The sequence below is a fragment of the Gadus chalcogrammus genome, chromosome 3 (assembly GCF_026213295.1).
Source record: "Gadus chalcogrammus isolate NIFS_2021 chromosome 3, NIFS_Gcha_1.0, whole genome shotgun sequence".
NCBI classification, from domain to species: Eukaryota; Metazoa; Chordata; class Actinopteri; order Gadiformes; family Gadidae; genus Gadus; species Gadus chalcogrammus.
In genome coordinates this window covers 21,778,862-21,797,239 of record NC_079414.1, presented here as the reverse complement: position 1 = coordinate 21,797,239, position 18,378 = coordinate 21,778,862, and the positions used below count along the sequence as shown (strand labels likewise).

The following is an 18,378-nucleotide window of genomic DNA, read 5'->3' as shown; positions in this document are numbered from 1 at the left end:
GGCTGTAACTCCTCCATCGTACAACAGAAACATATAATAAACCTTACTAACTCATCCATCGTTCGACAGAAACCTTGTCATGAACCTTTAACACTGTAACTCATCCATCGCGGAGGTGAGAGAACAGCAACACAACCTTTCTCGGGGCAGCTCCCCAACGGCGGGACGGGGGCTCCAACTTCCATCAGCCGCAGTTTGCTCTTCAGTTCCAGGTTCTCTCTCTGGGTCCGGGACACCTCCAGCCTCAGGTGGGTATAACCATCGTCCACCAGCTTGCAGATCTCAAGAACGGCCGTATTAGCCAAGACCTCCACAATGGAAACCAACTGAGTGTGAAAATTCCCGTAGTTCTCCATCGCCATGTTTTACTTTAAAATAATCCCGGCTATGCTGCGATGCCAATAATGCCAATTGATCATCAAAAGGACGCCAACGACGGTCACCCGTCCATAAGTCAAGTCACACCATATATATGAATTGTAATATTTCAATAAATAATCGAGGTTTGTTTACTTCCGGGTGTACCATAAATACGAGCCCATCGTTACCGTAAATTCAGGAGTAGAGGTTACCACACGGAGAGAATTCTTTAATTCATACTAATGTGAGGAATGAGAGAGGCGTGGTTTGTATTCAAGCTGTATACTTTATAAAATGTATAGATGATTGTAAGGATTATGTCCATCCTGTCTCTTATTCCTCTGTCATCCCAAACTGTCTTGCCACACTTCTGATACCTTCAGATAAATGTACTCCAATATTGAACTTTCCAAATATTCAATTAAAAGTATCTCCGATTTTTCCTAAGCTCTGCTTAGAAATGAGCAAACTTCCTCACGGCCTCGTGACTTTCGGGAAGTGCTACAGCCGTCATTTTCTTTGTGTGTTGTGTTTATTCTTCGGTGCAATGGGATCTTGTTGCAGCCACGTGACACTGCTGTGAATGAGTTAACTCTAGATAAGAAAAACGTGGCCTCTCCGAATTCCTGGCTTCCACCCTCAAAGTCTATTCAAACAGGACTACAGGATCCATTTCTGTCCTGGCTTGAAAAAAAACCTACAAATACTTTGAGATGGCAGTAGTCTTTTTATTGTTTGCAATATTTAGCCTACATTTCCAAATAGGTTTAAGGAGGGACGTTCCCATACAAAAGCTCATAATGGAATGAATACCAGATATTGATCTGGTCAGGAACAGAGCGACTGCTGGGTAACATCCTCAGTGTGCAACATGTGACCACAGTATCATCACCCCCCCCCCCCACCTACTACAGCTGAAACTGTGTGACACAAGTGAACTTCAAATGGCCTGAAACCACATTACTGGGGTACCACCAAAATATCCTGAGGTTACAAAAAAAGCTTCAGGATCTTCGGCTTGAAGACTTGCATCTTGCTGGCGTCCATGTTTTTCACCATCTCCTGCGCTGCCAGGATGTCTTTATGGGCCTCGTCAAACAGCTCTGTTCCCACGGCGACCCGAACCCTCTCGCGCCAGGCTGCGAGTCTGGGACGGGACTCAAACACGTCCAGACCAGAACCTACCGGCTGACACGGACACACAGAGGGAATACGATCAGGAGAGTTCCCCAAAACCCCCCCGAACCCCGCCGTGTTTAGAGGAAGGAGCCTAGAGAAGGAACACTGGGGGGACCCCTTCTCCCAGAGACACATAGGGGTGCAATCTAGTGACTTAAATATTGGATGGAGGGAGAATAGATCAACCTAGATCAACCTTATTCACAGACCACTAGGGCGTAAGATTCCCCAATAACTATTTTTATGCACAGGCAAGAAAACCTGGGATTTGTACAATAGGTCCCCTTTTCTTTGGTTGATTTGCGGTTTAAGGTGACGGGTTTGAATCCCTTTGACAGCGGGTGCGACAGCGGGGTGGCTGACCTGCATGATCTCCACGATGGCGACCAGGTCGGCCAGCGAGACCTGCTCTCCAGCGATGAAGGGCCGATCCTGGAGGAATTTATCCTCCACCAGCTTCAGCGATCCGTTCAGGTCCTCCAGTGCGGCGTCCATTTTGTCCTGAGGGACCTCCACCCCCATGATTTTAGGAATCAGGAGCTTCAGCAGAAGGGAAGAGATACAGTTGGGCAGACAGAACCCCACAGTGCTTCCAGCAGCATTTCTGTAGGGATGGGTCACTCCTCAAAATGGTTCAAAGACTAGCGGTCTGATGACCCCTAGAACGGTGTGCACACCGGGTCCTACGGACACTCTTTTGGGTCCCTATAGAAGCCCTGATGGGTGTGGCCCACTCACCCCCAGACACCAGGGCATGGCCCACTCACCCGCAGCCAGAAGATCTTGGAGCCGTGCATTCGGATGGCCATGTGCTGCCAGGACAGGTACTCATTGACCCTAGCCCGCTGCTGCAGGTCAGAGGGGTACCAGTGAGCCGGGGTCTGGAACTTCTCAGCCAGATACTGCATGATGGCCACGCTGGGACGGACACACACACACACACACACACACACACACACACACACACACACACACACACACACACACACACACACACACGATTACTTTTACAATCGCCTACAATTTGTACAATCTTTCCCATTATAAGTTGAAATAGTCCCATGTCTTTGAATAGGGGTTTTCCATGTCTTTGAATAACCCCTAACGGTTGCCCTATTTAAACTGCAGACCACACAAACGAATACCTCTCTGCCAGACAGAAGTCACCGTCGCGGATGGCTGGTGCTTTTCTCATCATGTTGATTTTACCAAAGTCCTCTCCATACTGATGCCCTGAACGCAAAATACACAACACTTCATTCGGCCTGCCATGATCATTGCCTTTCCTTTCCGTATAGGAACTTTCACTCCGCCGACTACTATCCAGCAAATAACTCTGCTTGTTTTACTTTGTATCAGGTCATCAGCCTAAAGGGCTTTTATTGCACGTTTTTTGATATAGGCCAGAATGGTGAATTACTTCATGCAAACTTAAATGACAAAAAATGTCTACTTTGACGAGGAAATGCCTACCTTCGAGCAGAGAAATCTTTTTGAATTCGAAAGGGATGTTATTCTTTTTGGCGAAGATGTACACGGAGCGACAGGGCTGGGAGAAAAGATCTAGATAGATCTCTAAAGCCATCTTGTTCAAAGTTGTTTGCGTCTTTTTCGAAGACACGAAGCCTTTCTCAGCCCTCTTTTACTAAACCGCCCACGATAGAACCGCCCCGCATTGCGCACCAATCTCTGTCCAACCTCTATTTAAATTATCTACATCTATCTTTTTATTACTCCACGCCTTTCATCTACAAGCTAACCCTATAACGCTGAATCAAGCGCACACAACACTGGCACAGTCGGTTTTGATTTTTACTTCGATCATGCCCATTCTGTCTTCAACCTTTCACCTACTCCGTTGATTTATCCAAACCGTTTTATATGCTTGAGAGGCAATTTAGATTATCTGTATTTGGCAGCCAACATGAAGCACAGGCCCATGTTTCTCACTAAAATGTTTACACTGCCAAATAGAACTAACCTATTTTTTTTCTTTTTCTCTCCCAAAATGTTATAGGCCGGTGAAGGGGGAACGCGGCTGAAAAAATTCTTAAGAGGGGGTACTAGTAGAAGAAGTTAGAGAAACACTACTTTAGAGCTAGCCGTGGTTGGCTGTATTGTCATGCACAAAATCTTGTATTAAAGGACAGATAAACAGTTTTCAATATTTTCTAATTGATTTCCTTTATTTGGCTATACATCAGATCCCTTGTCAGTTATGTCAGGAGTAAAACATCTAAAAATAACATTTACTGAATTATTATTATCATTCCTTCACATACAATAAGGTAATCATGGGCGGAGCTTCCATTTCCCTGGCCACGGTAAGTGATAATGGGCGGGGCTTCCAATCTTCATGGCGTCAGCAAGTGATCACAGGAAACTCATGACCGTCCCCATCTTCCCCACCTGATGAGGCTCCAATGCGTGGAAGCAAATCATGATCCTGCAAACAAAAACACAGGACACCATTTAGCTCCACAATTAAACAAATCCCAATGGGAATACTGCTTATATTATTCCCTCTGGGAATTCCACCTCGCTCTTGGAATACTCCCCCCCCTATGGGAATACTGACTCCCTCTTGGAATACTTTCTCCCTACCTCTGGGAATACTCTCTCTCTCCCTCTATGAATATTCCCTCCCTCCCTCTGGGAATACTCCCTCCCTCCCTTTTGGAATATTGCCTCCCTCCCTCTGAAAAACCTAATTCAATAGAATCCCCTGGCAGTTTAGAACTAAAAAAAACTAAAAAAGATACACTTTATATCTTAAATAGTGTGCGGTACCATTTGTCTGTGTGTAGTGGATCCAACAGCGAGAGGGGTTAAAGATTACTCCCCCACTGAAGGTTAGAGATTGATGTTTGAAGAGCAGTTATTGGTATGCATGAATTGGGCAACATCAGTGCCAGGGTGACGTGGTGGATAACGGTATAGTGTGTGGGTTTACATTGCAGATAGGCTTACAACTAAAGCAGAGTTCATCCACAGTTTCAAGCTTAATTATAATGTTCTACAATTGCTTTTACATTTGAGGAGACCTGTAGTCCCAGCATTCCTTGGATTACACAGTTATTGTCGACTGCTTTCGTTGTTATACTAATTACTGGGTCTTCTACGGATGCCCCTGGGCTGGGCCTAGAGAGCGCTGTAATGTAAACCTACCTGTCTACTGGGATAACTAGTTGTTCCGCGAGGAACGCGCAGATCTTGGCGCTGTGCTCCCGGTTCTTCTCTGCGGTGTCGGTGACTCCGATCGCAGACACGGACAGCATGACGCACGGAGAAGAGGACCCGGCCATCAGGATCGGTAACCCAGGTTTAACCGCAACGTTCATCCTCTGGGAACCACATGGGGGGCTTTAGAGGTTCTTTCAACAACACATGTTCTTAAAAAAAGCTGGTCTAAAGCTTGACAGAAGTTTTAAGATACTCACCTCTTCTGGTTTTCCCAGAGCAGCGGCAGTGCAGGAGCAGAGCTTCTTCAGAAAGTCTGCAGGTAAAACATCCGCAGATATATTGGTGTCCAGAACGATGAAAGGCATGGCTGGTGGTTGGCTTTTGAGTGAGGTCTGCAGGAGAAGCACAGCACCGTTAGTTAGTACCTTTTGCAGTTCAGTCGGATACAAGTTAACTGAGGCAGACTGTCTGAAGGCTCAAAGGTCAAGTGTCGCCCCTACTGGACGCTCGTAATGCTCACATTTCCCTCATCGATGCAGATTATTCATTTTCAGGGCAGGTTAGTTTGTATTAAACAAAACGAGTATAGGTATATTCAGTACCGACTTTTTGTAGAATGTGATTGAAAACGAATAATTTAATACATTGATTTGTTTAGAAGATGTACCAGCAGGCGGCAGTATACAACTTTCCAATTATCTTAGAGGAAGAAAATTTTCTGCGTCGACAGCAGCTCACAGCGCGGCCCCGCTGTTGGGAGTGTACCGACATCACACCACAATAGCTACTAAACATATAAGCAGAGGTGGGGGTAAGTCACTCATGTGCTAGTCAAAAGCAAGTCTCAAGTCATAACCTTCAAGTCTCAAGCAAGTCCCAAGTCACTGTGGTGAGAATCAAGCAAGTCACAAGTCAAGTCATTGCTCTGGTCAAGCAAGTCACAAGTCAAGTCATACAAAAATCTGATGATCTAACCCAGTTTCCACATTAAAAATCGGTAAAGAGAGTGGTTCATAAGTTTAGTTTTCGTTCAACATTAACAATAACTCAAACTATTCAAAACATTCCAAAACCATTATGTGAATAGTTTGAAATTGTTTTTATGATCATAAGGTATGATTATCAGGGAATGTCGGGGTGGTGTTATCAGAAATAAAGATTTTGCACCTTGCCGGAGCTTCCTCTAGCCATCTTTACTACGCAGGATCTCATAACTTGACATTAACACACATGACACATCACATTACATTATACTTTACAACACATTAAATGGCATTACATCACAGTACATTCAAATACATTTCATCACGTCACATTACGTCACCGTAGATGGGAACTTAGTTCATCCATGAAGGGACATTTAGGCCTAGTTTATGACAGCAGCAGACAATACCACAAAAAATTGACGGATCGGCCTAATAATGGTAAAACAATCACACTAGAATAAAATTGAAATAAATACATTAAATTTTTCCAAACATTATTAGTTAAGGTATCAGGTGTAATGGGAAAATTCTGTTTTTATTGGGGAGCAGAGCTGTTGTCAGCATTATGAGACCTGTCTGCAACTGGACAAGAAGTCCTTGCTTTTGTCAACACATTGAACTCCTCCTTGTTGTATGTCGTTATATTATTAGTTTAATAAATAGGCCTAAATGTTATAAGTTCTGATGACCCATTATTTTACACAAAAACGATTAACGTGGTGTGGAATTCACACCACACAGGTTCGATTTTTTTTTTTAATGTAATGTAACATTCTTGATCTGGGTGAAAGAAGTTCTGTCTACAACTAACTAACTGAGGTCCCCTGTTGGCTTGTTTTTATCATAACATAAGGATGGGTGAGTGAGTCTCCTGAATTATAGCGCTTTTCCGGTCTAGCATAATTTCAATTTCCGATCTCTTATTTTCTATGAGCTGTGTATGCCATTTAACTGTCCCCGGAGCTAGGCGGAAAGTAACATGTCCAGGGGAACAAGAACCAACGCAATAAAAATAAATCTGACATTTTTAGACAGCGAAAGCCCTGTAACGGAAAGTCGCACTGTATTTCTCCCCAAATAACGTTAATTTGGAGCAACCCATTCAGGCCTTCCGTGGTGAGATGAGAACGCTTGGAACGGGGTGATGAGTACTTCTGCTCCTGAACAACAGGCGGCGTGCTCACGGACGGACCTATGAAGAGCGTGCTGCTCTTCCAAACACTCCGCTACCGCAAAACAAGACGCCAGGACATTAGTTCCCACTACTGTCTCCTGAAAACAAAGACTGCTTATGCTGTCCTAAAGGGGTTTTAACCAATAGATTGAACGAGGCATGGTTTAAGACTGAAATTGACATATTTTGCGAATGGCCTGAGATAAATACAACGTTTAAAGTTATTTTTTCTTTTACGTCTAGTGTGTTTTTTCACACAACAATGTCGTCTCCCGTGGATTTCCACTCGCAGATTGCATCCATCATAGAGGTCTTGGCTAACGCGGCCGTTTCCAAGATCTGCAAGGTTGTGGACGACGGATATGCTGTCGTTCATCTCGAGGTAACTCAGAACCAGAAGGACAACGAGTTCCTCCGCAGGAAGGTCCGACTCCTGGAGCTGCAGGTCGCTAAGTACCGGGCGGAGAGAATGATTGGACCCGAGGGGACTGTCCGCTTCCCTGGCGCTCGCATACTGGGCAGACCGCACCGCGAAGCCCTGGCAGGTACAGCGCTAAATACGTACCGCTAAATACACACACCTTCACACCCCTCAATACACATACCTCCAAATATACTCTCCTATAAACCCCTAAATACACGCACCTCCATATTGACTTTTTGAAGAATTCCAGATACATTTTAAACGACACAATCTAATTTATGATAATACAATTTTTATTGGTCAAGACCTTCAGTGGGAGGTAGGACTATGTTATTATAAAGATCTTCAGTGGGAGGTAGGACTATGTTATTATGAAGACCTTCAGTGGGAGGTAGAACTATGTTATTATAAAGACCTTCAGCGGGAGGTAGGACTACGTTATTTTAAGACGGTGGTATTATCAGAGGGTGGACTAGGTAGGACTATCTTGCAGCAGATTTGGTGTTAAAGTGCAGTGGTGTCTGGCAGGTCCGTTCCCCCAGGGCCGGCTTCGGGGGCTGGGCCGCTGCCAGAAGACTCCCACCTTACCCCGGGACCAGGACCCCCACCAGCAGGTGGTGACCTCCACCAAGATGGAGGTACTTTGGACATCCACCCTGTGTGGTAGTGTGATGGACTGTTGTGAATACGTCCCGTAACATGTACATGAGGACACTGCTCTCCTCTGTTTCAGGTTGTGGAGGCGGAGCCTCTGAGGATCGTGAAGGTGGAAGGGGCGGATCCTAGCGAGTCAGACCACACCTCCAACAGACCAGACGCCGGCTCGGGGCCGACGCCCCTTGCTGGACCCGAGGAGCCGCGCAGCCAATCGGAGGTCAGTGGATCAGATGCCCTCTCCTTGCTTTTCACCAGCGGCTGCTCACAGGAGCCACTAACAGGAAGTGATGTCAGAGCGGGTAGTCAGCTGTTTCCTGTCGAGCAGAAAGAGGGACGCCAGAGGCAGACGTGGTCCGACACCACAGCGGCGTTCACTCAAACTCTTTCTTCATGTGACGACCGTACCGTCGCCGCGGTGATGGTGGTCGACGACGACGAAGCGGAGGACTATCTCTGGTCGGGCGGGCTTCAAAAAGAGCATGAGAGGGGGAGAGAGGAGCAGGGATGGAGAGAGGAGAGGAGGAGAGAGGAAGAGCAGGGATGGAGAGGGGAGTCCTTCACCGCAGGTCATGGGTTCATTGCGCCAGGACTGTCGCTATCAGAAAGCCTCCCAGCTAGCTCCGCCCACAAACTCCACTACAGACCCCCGTTGACCCCTGACCCCGGGCGTCTCGCCCCCCACGGCTGCGGCATCTGCCGCAAGCGCTTCGGCCAGGAGGCGGAGCTACAGAAGCATGCGGCGTGCCACCGGCGCCGGCGGGCCCACGAGTGCTCGCTGTGCGGGAAGAGCTTTGTTAGCCGAAGCAAGTTGGACGTGCACGGCTACGTGCACACGGGGGAGCGGCCCTTCAGCTGCACCGTCTGCCCCCGGCGCTTCTCCCATCCCAGCAACCTAAGGAGACACCAGAAGCTCATGCACAACCACTGACCCCAACTGGGGTCAGTGATACAGGCATTACATCTCCACCCCCCACTGACCTCTGGAGGTGAGTGCACACTAGTGGTCCTCGGGCCTCCCTGTGGGCGTCAGAGACTCAGACAACATAAGGCTTCATAGATCCTTACAGCGCTCGCGCTGCAGCAATAGGTTTGATTGTTGAATGAAGTCTGCTCGTTTGTATATCTTTGTACACGATTTGAATAAATCCTATAAGATTCTGGTTGTTGGTCTTTTGTGTAAAAAATAGCGCCTTTCTGAAGAGACAACTACGATTAAAGTAAGGAATGAACCACTCAGGGTCTTTCCATTATTAGAAAGGAATGTACGACGGCGGTGGTGATATTGATTGGGAGGCCCCAATGAATGTCACAGTACAATCATACCCTGCTTAGTGCTTACTGGCCATCTCGACGACGTTCATGTCAATAATTGAAGTACCAATTTATTTAGTATGAGGTCACACTGAAGATGAGCCTACGGCCCACTGGTGAAAGACCGTGGAGTTGCATTATTATGTATGTTACCAACTGGATGTGAGTGGGCCACAGTTTGTAAAAGTTTATCGCCAAAGGTCTTGCCAAGGAGAAGCCAACCAATCTTCTAGTTGGCCACTTTTAGTCAAAACACAAGACAGAGGCAAAAGTTAGCAGCAATTTATTGAAGTTTCATCAAAAACCGTTCATATTTTACAATTACCAATCAACCAAACAAACAAAGAGATGAAAGTGTATTCTAGTGTTATGATTCCAAATGGCTGCCGACCCTTACACCAATGCCGTCACACCTTAAACAAATCAAACACAAAAGGATGAAATGTTAAACCATTTGGTTGGTAAAGAGATGATGGATTTCAAACGGCACAATCTTTCAACTTCAAGGGTGCTGTCTAGAATGCTGTCTACATGTCCATAGAGGCTGTGTTTATAGAGGCTATATATGCGTTTATAGAGGCTCTATATATGTGTCTGTTTATATAGGCTCTATATCCATACACATGTTTATAGAGGCTCTATGTGTTCATAGAGGTTCCATGTTTTGAAGAGCTTCTATTGCCTCGTTTCCACCGAGCTGTGCGGTTTATAGAAGCTCAGTTTTTATAGAGGCTCGATATATTAGTGTTTATTGAGGCTCTATATCTGTGTTCTGGGTTAAAAGAGGCTCTATGTTATTGCGGGTCTGTGTTCATAGAGGCTCTATATTGGTTTATAGAAGCCCAAATGGGATTATATAGGCTCTATATTGGTTTATAAATACTCTGTTTATAATGAATCTATGTTTAAGAACTCTTACCATAGGAGGACTTGCACTGTTTGAGGACCTCGCTGAACCCTTCACAAAGGCTGAGGTCGCCCTGGGTCGTCGCACAGTCCAGGAACTGCCTCACCTCATAGTGGCAGGGTCCGGAAGCAGCGGGGGCCGGCCTGGGGGCCTCCTGCAAATTACTTTGAGTTAGTCGCTGAATGTAATCCCACACCACTAGGGGGACCAGCCGGAGGACCCGTGCTCACCTGGTAGGCGGGCCTGGCCGGCTCCGGGCTGCTGCTGCTGCTGCTGCTGCTGCCTCCACTGAAGGCTCCGGTGAGGGCGCTTCCCATCACGCTACCCATGGCCGAGCCCACTGCTACCCCAGCAGCGGTGGTGGCCATCTGGGCCATGAGGCCTGGCCCCTGGGGCTGGGCTGGGGCCATGGCAGCAGGGGCGGGCTGGACAGGCATGGGGGCGTGGGAGGGCGCGTGGGACGGGGCGGGGCTGTGACTGAAGAAGGACTATGGTTATTAGCCGCTAGCTAGCAGTGCGAGGGTTAGCCACTGGCTAACAGTGTGGTGGTTAGCCACTAGCTAATCTGCGATCCAGCAGTCTTTCCATGTTCTAGCAAAGTGGGGCAGACGGCAAAGCCTGTTTAGGAACTGCAAGGGGCGGAGTTAAGCATTGTTTCCTCTTTTGGTGCGGAGATTTCTACCAAAGAACACTTTGAGTGAATTAGGCTTTCAGCTACTGATTTTAAAGGTGTATTTGTACATTGACCAGTCTTAACGGGGTTGATTGGAAACCTTTACAGAAACTTATTTTTATTTAAATTTTTTTACAGTTTACTACTTCAGCTACTGATCCAGTTTGTGTTCACAAGTAAGGCACCTACAGATCCTTGCCTCAAGCATTATGATTGGTAGAAAAATATATGAAGCGAAAGAAAGGTTAATGTCCTGTCAGATCACCCAGATCTGTGGTACTAGCCTGTAGCTTACAATGTGTTGGTAAGCCGCTAGAAGCGGGTTGGTTAGCCACGACATACTTGCAACAAAGTTGATACTGGTGGCTTCTTGAAATAAATATAAATATTTGCGGATACCAGATACTGGGGTAATAATACTTGTGGTATTGTTTTCCAATAATAGGCAGCGGGATATGGACTATTTCAACTGAGTTCATGTATATCAGGGCCTGGAGTTTCAGAAGAGAGCAATGGGAAGACAGGTGTGTAACCAGTGGTCAGTGTAAACCAGCACTTTGTAAATGTTCTACTGCAGCTATTTACTCCAATATCTAAACTAGAGTTCCTCAGAAAGTCGAGGGATAACAGTAGCTACAAGCCATGGGGTGGCTTATGGTACCGAGTTAAAATTACAGTAAACTAATGTTACTAACTAGACTGATGAATGCGTTCACTTTCTTGGCTCCCATTATGTGTTTGACTTGAGATTGGTTATAATGCTGTTAATTAATAATTTGATTAAACCTTATCTGAATATGTATGTGGTAAATAATGCATAATTCATTCAGTTAATTATTTGCACATAAAGTGACATTAACATGCTAGATGCGTGTCATGTATGTCTACATAACAGGGTCTGGTTGAAGTTTGGTCTTAGCTGAAGAGGTCATTCATGTTTTAAAGAAAATGCTTACAAAACATTTAATAAATCTCCTGTTCTGCTTCTCAGTAACTTCTATATTTGTTTAGTAATACTTCAGTGTTTCTTTCCAAGATACTGCAGTTAAACTTAATTAACATTTCCTGCGCACTACGCAGCACTTTTCCAATGTCCACCGCACACTAAATAAATATACCTATAGAAAATCCGGATAGAACTGGTTTGTTGACATAAATACTTTATTATTGTCAATTACTGACCTTGAGTAGCTATGTTCTTCCTGACGCAGCTCAGTCGAATAACAGTGAAGCGTGTCTACACAAACAACTGCTTACCTCTCAATATTTAGTCACTTGTCGGTACTATTGATCAATTACACCAGAGTAGAGACATACCTATAAACAAGTATTATTATCAGGGCATGTGAAGGTAGTATTATCAGTGATGAAGTTTACCTTGCCGGAGCGGAGGATCGACTGCGGCTTCCTCTAGACATCTTACCTACGCAGTAAAACGGATTTAAAAGCAAGAGCCACGGTTAAAGTGATCTGGTCAAGGTTTCTAGAATATATTAGGTGACATGAACACGTGTCCCGGTCTTAAACGACCTTGTACAGCTGCCTCGCTGGAGAGATATCGCGAGAAGACAACAAGCAACAGATGGCTGAGGTCAAGGGACTTTTGAAGAGGCCCTGAGCCTTACGTTACCTCACACATTACATTACATTGCATCACGTCAGAGTATATGATATTACATCACTTCACATTACATGGGAACTTAATTCATCCCTGAAGGGACATTTAGTGCCAGACAATACATTATTAATATCAAAAGACAGGTAGGCCTGATAGCAATAAATTCGCACTATAATAAAAAATAGAAATAAACATTATAGCTTTGAAAATATAATATATCGATAAGTAAGTTATAAGGTTAGAGATGGTTAGTTTAGCATAAGGTTAGAGACGGTAAGTTTAAGTATTAGGTTAGAGATGGTTAGTTCTGTAAGGGAAATCCCTCGCAAAAAAACTTTAATTTGGAGCACCCGTTCAGGCCTTCCGTCGTGAGATGAGAACATGGAACTATTATGGATGAGAACCATGGACCAGAGAATGCCTGGAACGATGAGATGAGGACTTCCGCTCCTGAACAACAGGCGGCGGTGCTGCTCTCCTCAACACTCTACCACAAAACAAGAAGCCAGGAGGACATTAGTTCCCACTACAGTCTCCTGAAAACAAAGACAGGTTATTCTGTCTTAAAGGGGTTTTAACCAATACAAAAACGACACATGGTTTAGTTTACTGAACTTGACATATTTGGCGAATGGCCTGGGATAAATACAACGTTTAAAGTAGTTTTTTTTTTTACGTCTAGTGTGTTTTTGGACACAATAATGTCGTCTCCCGTGGATTTCCACTCGCAGATCGCCTCCATCATAGAGGTCTTGGCTAACGCGGCCGTGGCCGAGATCTGCAAGGTTGTGGACGACGGATATGCTGTCGTTCATCTCGAGGTGTCTCAGAACCAGAAGGAAAACGACTTTCTCCGCAGGAAGGTCCGACTCCTGGAGATGCAGGTCGCTAAGTACCGGGCGGAGAGAATGAAGGGACCCGAGGGGACAGCCCGCTTCCCTGGCTCCCGCATTCTGGGCAGACCGCACCGTGAAGCCCTGGCAGGTACACCGCTAAATACACACACCTACACACCCCTATATACACACACCCCTATATACACACACCTACACACCAAATAAATACATTCCTTCACTCCCCTCAATACAAACCCCTCAATACGCACACCTGAATATATGCATAGACCTATTCCCCCCTAAATACCACACCTCCCTATATATAGACCTTCAGTGAGCGGTAGGACTTTATTATTATAATGACCATCAGTGGGAAGTAGGACTAGGTAGGAATATATCATTATGAAGACCCTCAGTTGGAGGCTGGACTAGGTAGGACTATCTTGCAGCAGATTTTGTGTTAAAGTGCAGTGGTGTCCGGCAGGTTCGTTCCCCCAGGGCCGGCTTCGGGGGCTGGGCCGCTGCCAGAAGACCCCCCCCTTACCCCGGGACCAGGACCCCCACCAGCAGGTCGTGACCTCCACCAAGATGGAGGTACTTCGGCCATCCACCCTGTGTGGTAGTGTGATGGACTGTTGTGAATACATCCCATAACATGTACATGAGGATGACACTGCTCTTCTCTGTCTCAGGTTGTGGAGGCGGAGCCTTTGAGGATCGTGAAGGTGGAGGGGGCGGAGCCTAGCGAGTCAGACCACACCTCCAACAGACCAGACGCCGGCTCGGGCCCGACGCCCTTTGCTGGACCCGAGGAGCCTCGCAGCCAATCGGAGGTCAGTGGATCAGATGACCTCTCCTTGCTTTTCACCAGCGGCTGCTCACAGGAGCCACTAACAGGAAGTGATCTCAGAGCCGAGAGCCCGCTGTTTTCTGGCGAGCAGAATGAGGAACGCCAGAGGCAGACGTGGTCCGAGGTCACAGCGGCGTTCAGCCAAACTCTGTCGTCAAGTGACCACCGTACGGCCGCCGCGGTGATGAAGGTCGACGACGAGGGGGAGGGGTTTCGCTGGTTGGGCGGGGCGAAGAGACCGGAGGAGAGAGGAAGGGAGGAGGAGCAAGGAGGGAGAGAGGAGTCCTTCACCGCAGCTCTCGGTTTCATCGTCGCACCGGGACCATCGCTATCAGGAAACCTCCCTGCTAGCTCCGCCCCAAAGCTCCATCAGAGACCCAGCCCGGTGACCCCTGACCCCCGCCGTCTCGCCCCCCACGGCTGCGACGTTTGCAGCAAGCGCTTCAACCAGGAGGCGGAGCTACAGAAGCACGCGGCGCGCCACCGGCGCCGGCGGGCGCACGTGTGCTCGCTGTGCGGGAAGAGCTTTGTGTGCCGCAGCCAGCTGGACGTGCACGGCTACGTGCACACGGGGGAGCGGCCCTTCGGCTGCACCGTCTGCCCCCGGCGCTTCTCCCATCCCAGCAACCTAAGGAGACACCATAAGCTCACGCACAACTGCTGACCCCGCCCGGGGTCCCGGGAAGGGTCTGGCTCTAGGGTTTCCCCCCCTGATCCTCCTCTTCCAGGGGATGTCTTTGTCTTCTTCTGACTTGCGGAGGGGCGTGGAGCGTAGAGGTTAGTGGTCCTCGGGTCCTCACTGTGGGCGTCAGAGACTCAGAGAAGATGAGGCCTCATGGATCCTCAGCAGGGCCGCTGCTGGCCGTTTCGGTGCCCTTCACGGGGGGGGGGGGAGCCCCTTATTATATATTAGGTAAAGACATCTAATTTGCCGAAATCGAGTGATAGGTTATTCAATTAAGAACAAACAACGGTGGGCCACTTCATAACTAATTTACATTATCTTTTCATTCAATAATGTATTATTTATTTTTTTTACAAACCTTAATTTTTGGTGCCCCCTCAGGTACTTGGTGCCGTACGCACTCTGCGTACTCTGCGTATAGCGAGCGGCGGGCCTGATCCTCAGAGCCCTCACGCCGCTGCAACAAGCTAGCGTGTTTGTATATCTTTGTACCTACCTACACTTAAATAAATCCTATTGTACAGATTGTGGTTGTTTTGTCTTTTGTATAAAAGCATATAGCGCCTTCCTGAGGTGATTACTACATTTAAAGTAAGAATTAACCACTCGGGGCCTTCCCATTATTTGAAAGGAATGCACGACAGGGGCCGTGAGCGGACCGCCGTCGAAGTCACGATAACGGGACGGCTGTTACTGAAAACTTGTATTGATCCATCAGAATCAAGCATTCAACAATGCTGTGGTACAATAATTATTGTATGATAAACGTGTATTAGTAATCTTTGTAATTCAACTGTAGTCGAAAGCATTACCTGCAATTTGTTTGAATCAATACAATTTCTCTAAGCCACTTCATTAATCTGCTTCTTTTGATAGGCTAGTCGGGCAGGGTTACTCCTTTTATGTTGTTTCTTAGGAATTACATCATGACTTCTGATGACATGTTTCATTGATGACATTAAGCATTAATGATTTAATTTCCCCAATAATAACATTACAGATTTATGACATCACCCAATAAGAGATCATTACCCATAAATAACATTAAAACACATTAATGAGATCATTACCCAATAATGACACCATCACCCAACGTTGTTACTCATGAATGACACCATTGTTAATAGGGGAGTGTGAATTCTTGGACCAATCAGAACCTCTCTCTCTGTCTACAGGGGCGGGCCCTGAGTCTAGGGACCCCCTGCAGTCGGACTGATCATGGTGCTGCCTTTACACCTCCTGGTGAGTTCCCCTCAGACCCCACTCAGAGCTCACCTTACTCCCTTAAGTCAACACACACACACACACACACACACACACACACACACACACAGCTACATGTTGTTGTTTTACACTAAGAGATACACTGTGTGTGTGTGTGTGTGTGTGTGTGTGTGTGTGTGTGTGTGTGTGTGTGTGTGTGTGTGTGTGTGTGCTTGTGTGTGTGTGTTTGTGCTACCAGAGAACGCCAGTCCTGGAGCGCTCTGGAAAGGCCAACATGGCGGACAGGAAGACGACCAGCAGCCATCTTGTTCCTCTCAGATGTTCCGGGAAGCTCCGCCCCCCGATGGCCGCAGCCCCGGAGGCTCCAAACAGGAAGTCATCCTGATCGGTGCGCTTCAGGACCTGACGGAAGCCGGTGGCGGCGATGACGTTGCGTTGCCGTGGGTACGCGGCGGTAACCGCCCCCCCGGGGACCTGCTGCTCGCGGCCGACGGCTCGTACGGCGGGCCCTTCCACCACGGCCCCCCCCGTTGGCCGGACGCCATTGCGCCTCCCGCAGGCGCCTACCCTCCGTCGGCCCATCACGGCACAAACCCTCCGCCGTCGGCCCGACGCCACGCGGAGGCGGGGCCAAACGGCGACCTGCGGCCCCCGCGGCGGGCTCCGGGGGGACCAGTGGGACCAGGGGGGCCCAGGGGGCCCGGGGGGCCCGAGAGGCCGCACCGGTGCCCCCAGTGCGGGAAGAGCTTCGGACAGCTGTCGGGGCTGAAGAGGCACCTGATGGTGCACACGGGGGAGCGGCCGTTCCGCTGCGCCCACTGTGGGAAACACTTCTCCACCTCCAACAACCTGAAGGTGCACCAGAGCGTCCACACCGGGGAGAAACGCTTCCAGTGCTCCCAGTGTGGCAAGAAGTTCTCCTTTCTCAGCAACCTCATCCGACACCAGGCCATCCACAACGCCACCCAGAGCTCCTAGACACCACCCACAGCTCCACCTAGGCACCACTCAAGGTTCAACCTAGAAACCCCCCTGAAAACCATCTAGAGACCCCCCCCCCCCCCCCCTGAGCTCCACCACAACACCACCATCTAGACACCGGCTCGAAATCCAGAAACACACAGCTGAATGGATTGAGACTTGTGTGTTATGCCGCGTTTCCTCTGCAGGGTGCGGTACGGTTCGGTTCGCCTCAGTCCGGTAGGGAGGGGGCGGTATAGCCCGGCTTAGTTCCGAGGTTGCGTTTCCACCGCCGACCGTACCCTTTATGGTAGGCTGGATGTCGATCGCCGCGGCAGCTACGTAAACATCGTAAACAACGTCTTCCTCCCCAATAATGCAGAGGAACGTCTCCTCCTCCTTGTTCGCCCAAGCAAGCGTTTAACGCGACATGTTCATTGTAAAGAATAATACCTCGAGGCTACTGTTTGTTTGTTTTTATCCCCACGTCGCCCGGAAGTGACGATTCTGTCGACCAATCAACGGAGGGGGTATGTAGCTCGAATTTTCCGGCACCCTTTCAGGCGTCTCAGTACTCCAACGGAGGAGTACTGACTGAAGATGAGGGCAAAACTAGAACGGCTCAGTCCGGGTCACGGCCACTTTTGGCGGTGGAAACGCAATCCGTACCGCACCTTTGCGAACCGAACCGTACAGCACCCTGCAGTGGAAACGCGGCATTATTGGCCTCAACCAACAGGGTCCAGCCCTGACCCTTAAGATGCCATGGAGGACTGATGCACGTGAGTGAAACGTTGCTGCTGTGAACTTGGCACACTGCAATGTAATGTTCTTACTAATCACAGATGACTGAAGATGCCAGTGCCTCAATTGGTTGTTCAGTCAAACAATAAACCAAATTTTAAAACCCTGTTTCTTCAATGCGTTGCTATAAACTATAAACACTAAACTGGGATATTTCCCAGTGGGATACACAAGCTATGGTTTAGCAATTTGCGTCTGCTTCACATGCTCTCTGATGCCACACTTCCGCAAGATTGTTAAATGTCATTCTTAAAAACATACTTAAGCGATAACTGGACGTATGCAAAAAAATAAATAAAACTTGTTTAATATAATTTTCTGTTTCTGAAACGAGAATCAACAGCTGAACCAGTCTACAAGGGATAAAAAGTAACTGCAGTGCCTAAAAACCATTAAATCACAGGTGGGCGTGTCCACCTAGATGTGTGATGGATAGATGAGCAACGTTTGCTACAGTCCACTGGGTAGGCTGGTAGGCTGATAGACTGATCTATCCAGTACACATCTAGATGGACACGCCCACCTGTGATGTCATAAGGGGCCGATT

The 18,378-nt window shown here is 47.8% G+C and overlaps 5 protein-coding genes across 6 annotated transcripts; 2 read left to right on the top strand and 3 right to left on the bottom strand.

Moving 5' to 3' along the window:
• Positions 1–1,074: 1,074 nt before the first annotated feature.
• gstt1b (glutathione S-transferase theta 1b) lies at positions 1,075–3,242 on the bottom strand. The gene is made up of 5 exons (XM_056586755.1): positions 3,013–3,242; positions 2,685–2,772; positions 2,307–2,457; positions 1,903–2,079; positions 1,075–1,548 (listed from the first exon to the last, which is right to left on the bottom strand). The coding sequence occupies exons 1-5, from the start codon at positions 3,122–3,124 to the stop codon at positions 1,351–1,353; spliced, it is 726 nt and encodes a 241-aa protein (XP_056442730.1). The 5' UTR covers positions 3,125–3,242; the 3' UTR covers positions 1,075–1,350.
• Positions 3,243–3,702: 460 nt separating this feature from the next.
• On the bottom strand, positions 3,703–5,209 carry ddt (D-dopachrome tautomerase). The gene is made up of 3 exons (XM_056586772.1): positions 4,980–5,209; positions 4,708–4,883; positions 3,703–3,985 (listed from the first exon to the last, which is right to left on the bottom strand). Exons 1-3 carry the CDS (start codon positions 5,085–5,087, stop codon positions 3,913–3,915), a joined length of 357 nt encoding a protein of 118 aa, XP_056442747.1. The 5' UTR covers positions 5,088–5,209; the 3' UTR covers positions 3,703–3,912.
• A 1,090-nt stretch (positions 5,210–6,299) lies between these two features.
• Positions 6,300–10,366, top strand: LOC130379728 (zinc finger and SCAN domain-containing protein 5B-like). 2 transcript variants are annotated; one of them, XM_056586745.1, is made up of 4 exons: positions 6,300–7,427; positions 7,835–7,944; positions 8,040–8,180; positions 8,289–10,366. In XM_056586745.1, the coding sequence occupies exons 1-4, from the start codon at positions 7,145–7,147 to the stop codon at positions 8,889–8,891; spliced, it is 1,137 nt and encodes a 378-aa protein (XP_056442720.1). In that variant the 5' UTR covers positions 6,300–7,144; the 3' UTR covers positions 8,892–10,366. The 2 variants fall into 2 exon arrangements, with proteins under 2 accessions (XP_056442720.1, XP_056442719.1); XM_056586744.1 differs by having other exon boundaries at positions 6,302–7,427; positions 8,040–10,361.
• On the bottom strand, positions 9,526–12,421 carry chchd10 (coiled-coil-helix-coiled-coil-helix domain containing 10). The gene is made up of 4 exons (XM_056586768.1): positions 12,232–12,421; positions 10,412–10,658; positions 10,194–10,335; positions 9,526–9,687 (listed from the first exon to the last, which is right to left on the bottom strand). Exons 1-4 carry the CDS (start codon positions 12,270–12,272, stop codon positions 9,668–9,670), a joined length of 450 nt encoding a protein of 149 aa, XP_056442743.1. The 5' UTR covers positions 12,273–12,421; the 3' UTR covers positions 9,526–9,667.
• Positions 12,422–12,906: 485 nt separating this feature from the next.
• Positions 12,907–18,204, top strand: LOC130379724 (zinc finger protein 500-like). Its single transcript, XM_056586736.1, has 5 exons — positions 12,907–13,456; positions 13,793–13,902; positions 14,001–14,141; positions 16,019–16,085; positions 16,306–18,204. Exons 1-5 carry the CDS (start codon positions 13,174–13,176, stop codon positions 17,043–17,045), a joined length of 1,341 nt encoding a protein of 446 aa, XP_056442711.1. The 5' UTR covers positions 12,907–13,173; the 3' UTR covers positions 17,046–18,204.
• Positions 18,205–18,378: the final 174 nt, after the last annotated feature.

Bases quoted from the DNA above. Each gene is read 5' to 3' on its own strand.
- LOC130379728 (XM_056586744.1), top strand. From the start codon at position 7,145: ATGTCGTCTCCCGTGGATTTCCACTCGCAGATTGCATCCATCATAGAG. The intron at 7,428-7,834 runs GTACAGCGCTAA...GGTGTCTGGCAG, and splicing joins GCACCGCGAAGCCCTGGCAG to GTCCGTTCCCCCAGGGCCGG. The intron at 7,945-8,039 runs GTACTTTGGACA...CCTCTGTTTCAG, and splicing joins TGACCTCCACCAAGATGGAG to GTTGTGGAGGCGGAGCCTCT.
- gstt1b (XM_056586755.1), bottom strand. From the start codon at position 3,124: ATGGCTTTAGAGATCTATCTAGATCTTTTCTCCCAGCCCTGTCGCTCC. The intron at 2,773-3,012 runs GTAGGCATTTCC...TTTTGCGTTCAG, and splicing joins AAAGATTTCTCTGCTCGAAG to GGCATCAGTATGGAGAGGAC. The intron at 2,458-2,684 runs GTATTCGTTTGT...TGTCCGTCCCAG, and splicing joins GACTTCTGTCTGGCAGAGAG to CGTGGCCATCATGCAGTATC.
- ddt (XM_056586772.1), bottom strand. From the start codon at position 5,087: ATGCCTTTCATCGTTCTGGACACCAATATATCTGCGGATGTTTTACCT. The intron at 4,884-4,979 runs GTGAGTATCTTA...TGTGGTTCCCAG, and splicing joins CTCTGGGAAAACCAGAAGAG to AGGATGAACGTTGCGGTTAA. The intron at 3,986-4,707 runs GTAGGTTTACAT...TTTTGTTTGCAG, and splicing joins CTAGTTATCCCAGTAGACAG to GATCATGATTTGCTTCCACG.
- chchd10 (XM_056586768.1), bottom strand. From the start codon at position 12,272: ATGTCTAGAGGAAGCCGCAGTCGATCCTCCGCTCCGGCAAG. The intron at 10,336-10,411 runs GTGAGCACGGGT...AGTAATTTGCAG, and splicing joins CGGCCAGGCCCGCCTACCAG to GAGGCCCCCAGGCCGGCCCC. The intron at 9,688-10,193 runs GTAAGAGTTCTT...GATTTGTTTAAG, and splicing joins ACAGTGCAAGTCCTCCTATG to GTGTGACGGCATTGGTGTAA.
- LOC130379724 (XM_056586736.1), top strand. From the start codon at position 13,174: ATGTCGTCTCCCGTGGATTTCCACTCGCAGATCGCCTCCATCATAGAG. The intron at 13,903-14,000 runs GTACTTCGGCCA...TCTCTGTCTCAG, and splicing joins TGACCTCCACCAAGATGGAG to GTTGTGGAGGCGGAGCCTTT. The intron at 14,142-16,018 runs GTCAGTGGATCA...CTCTGTCTACAG, and splicing joins AGCCTCGCAGCCAATCGGAG to GGGCGGGCCCTGAGTCTAGG.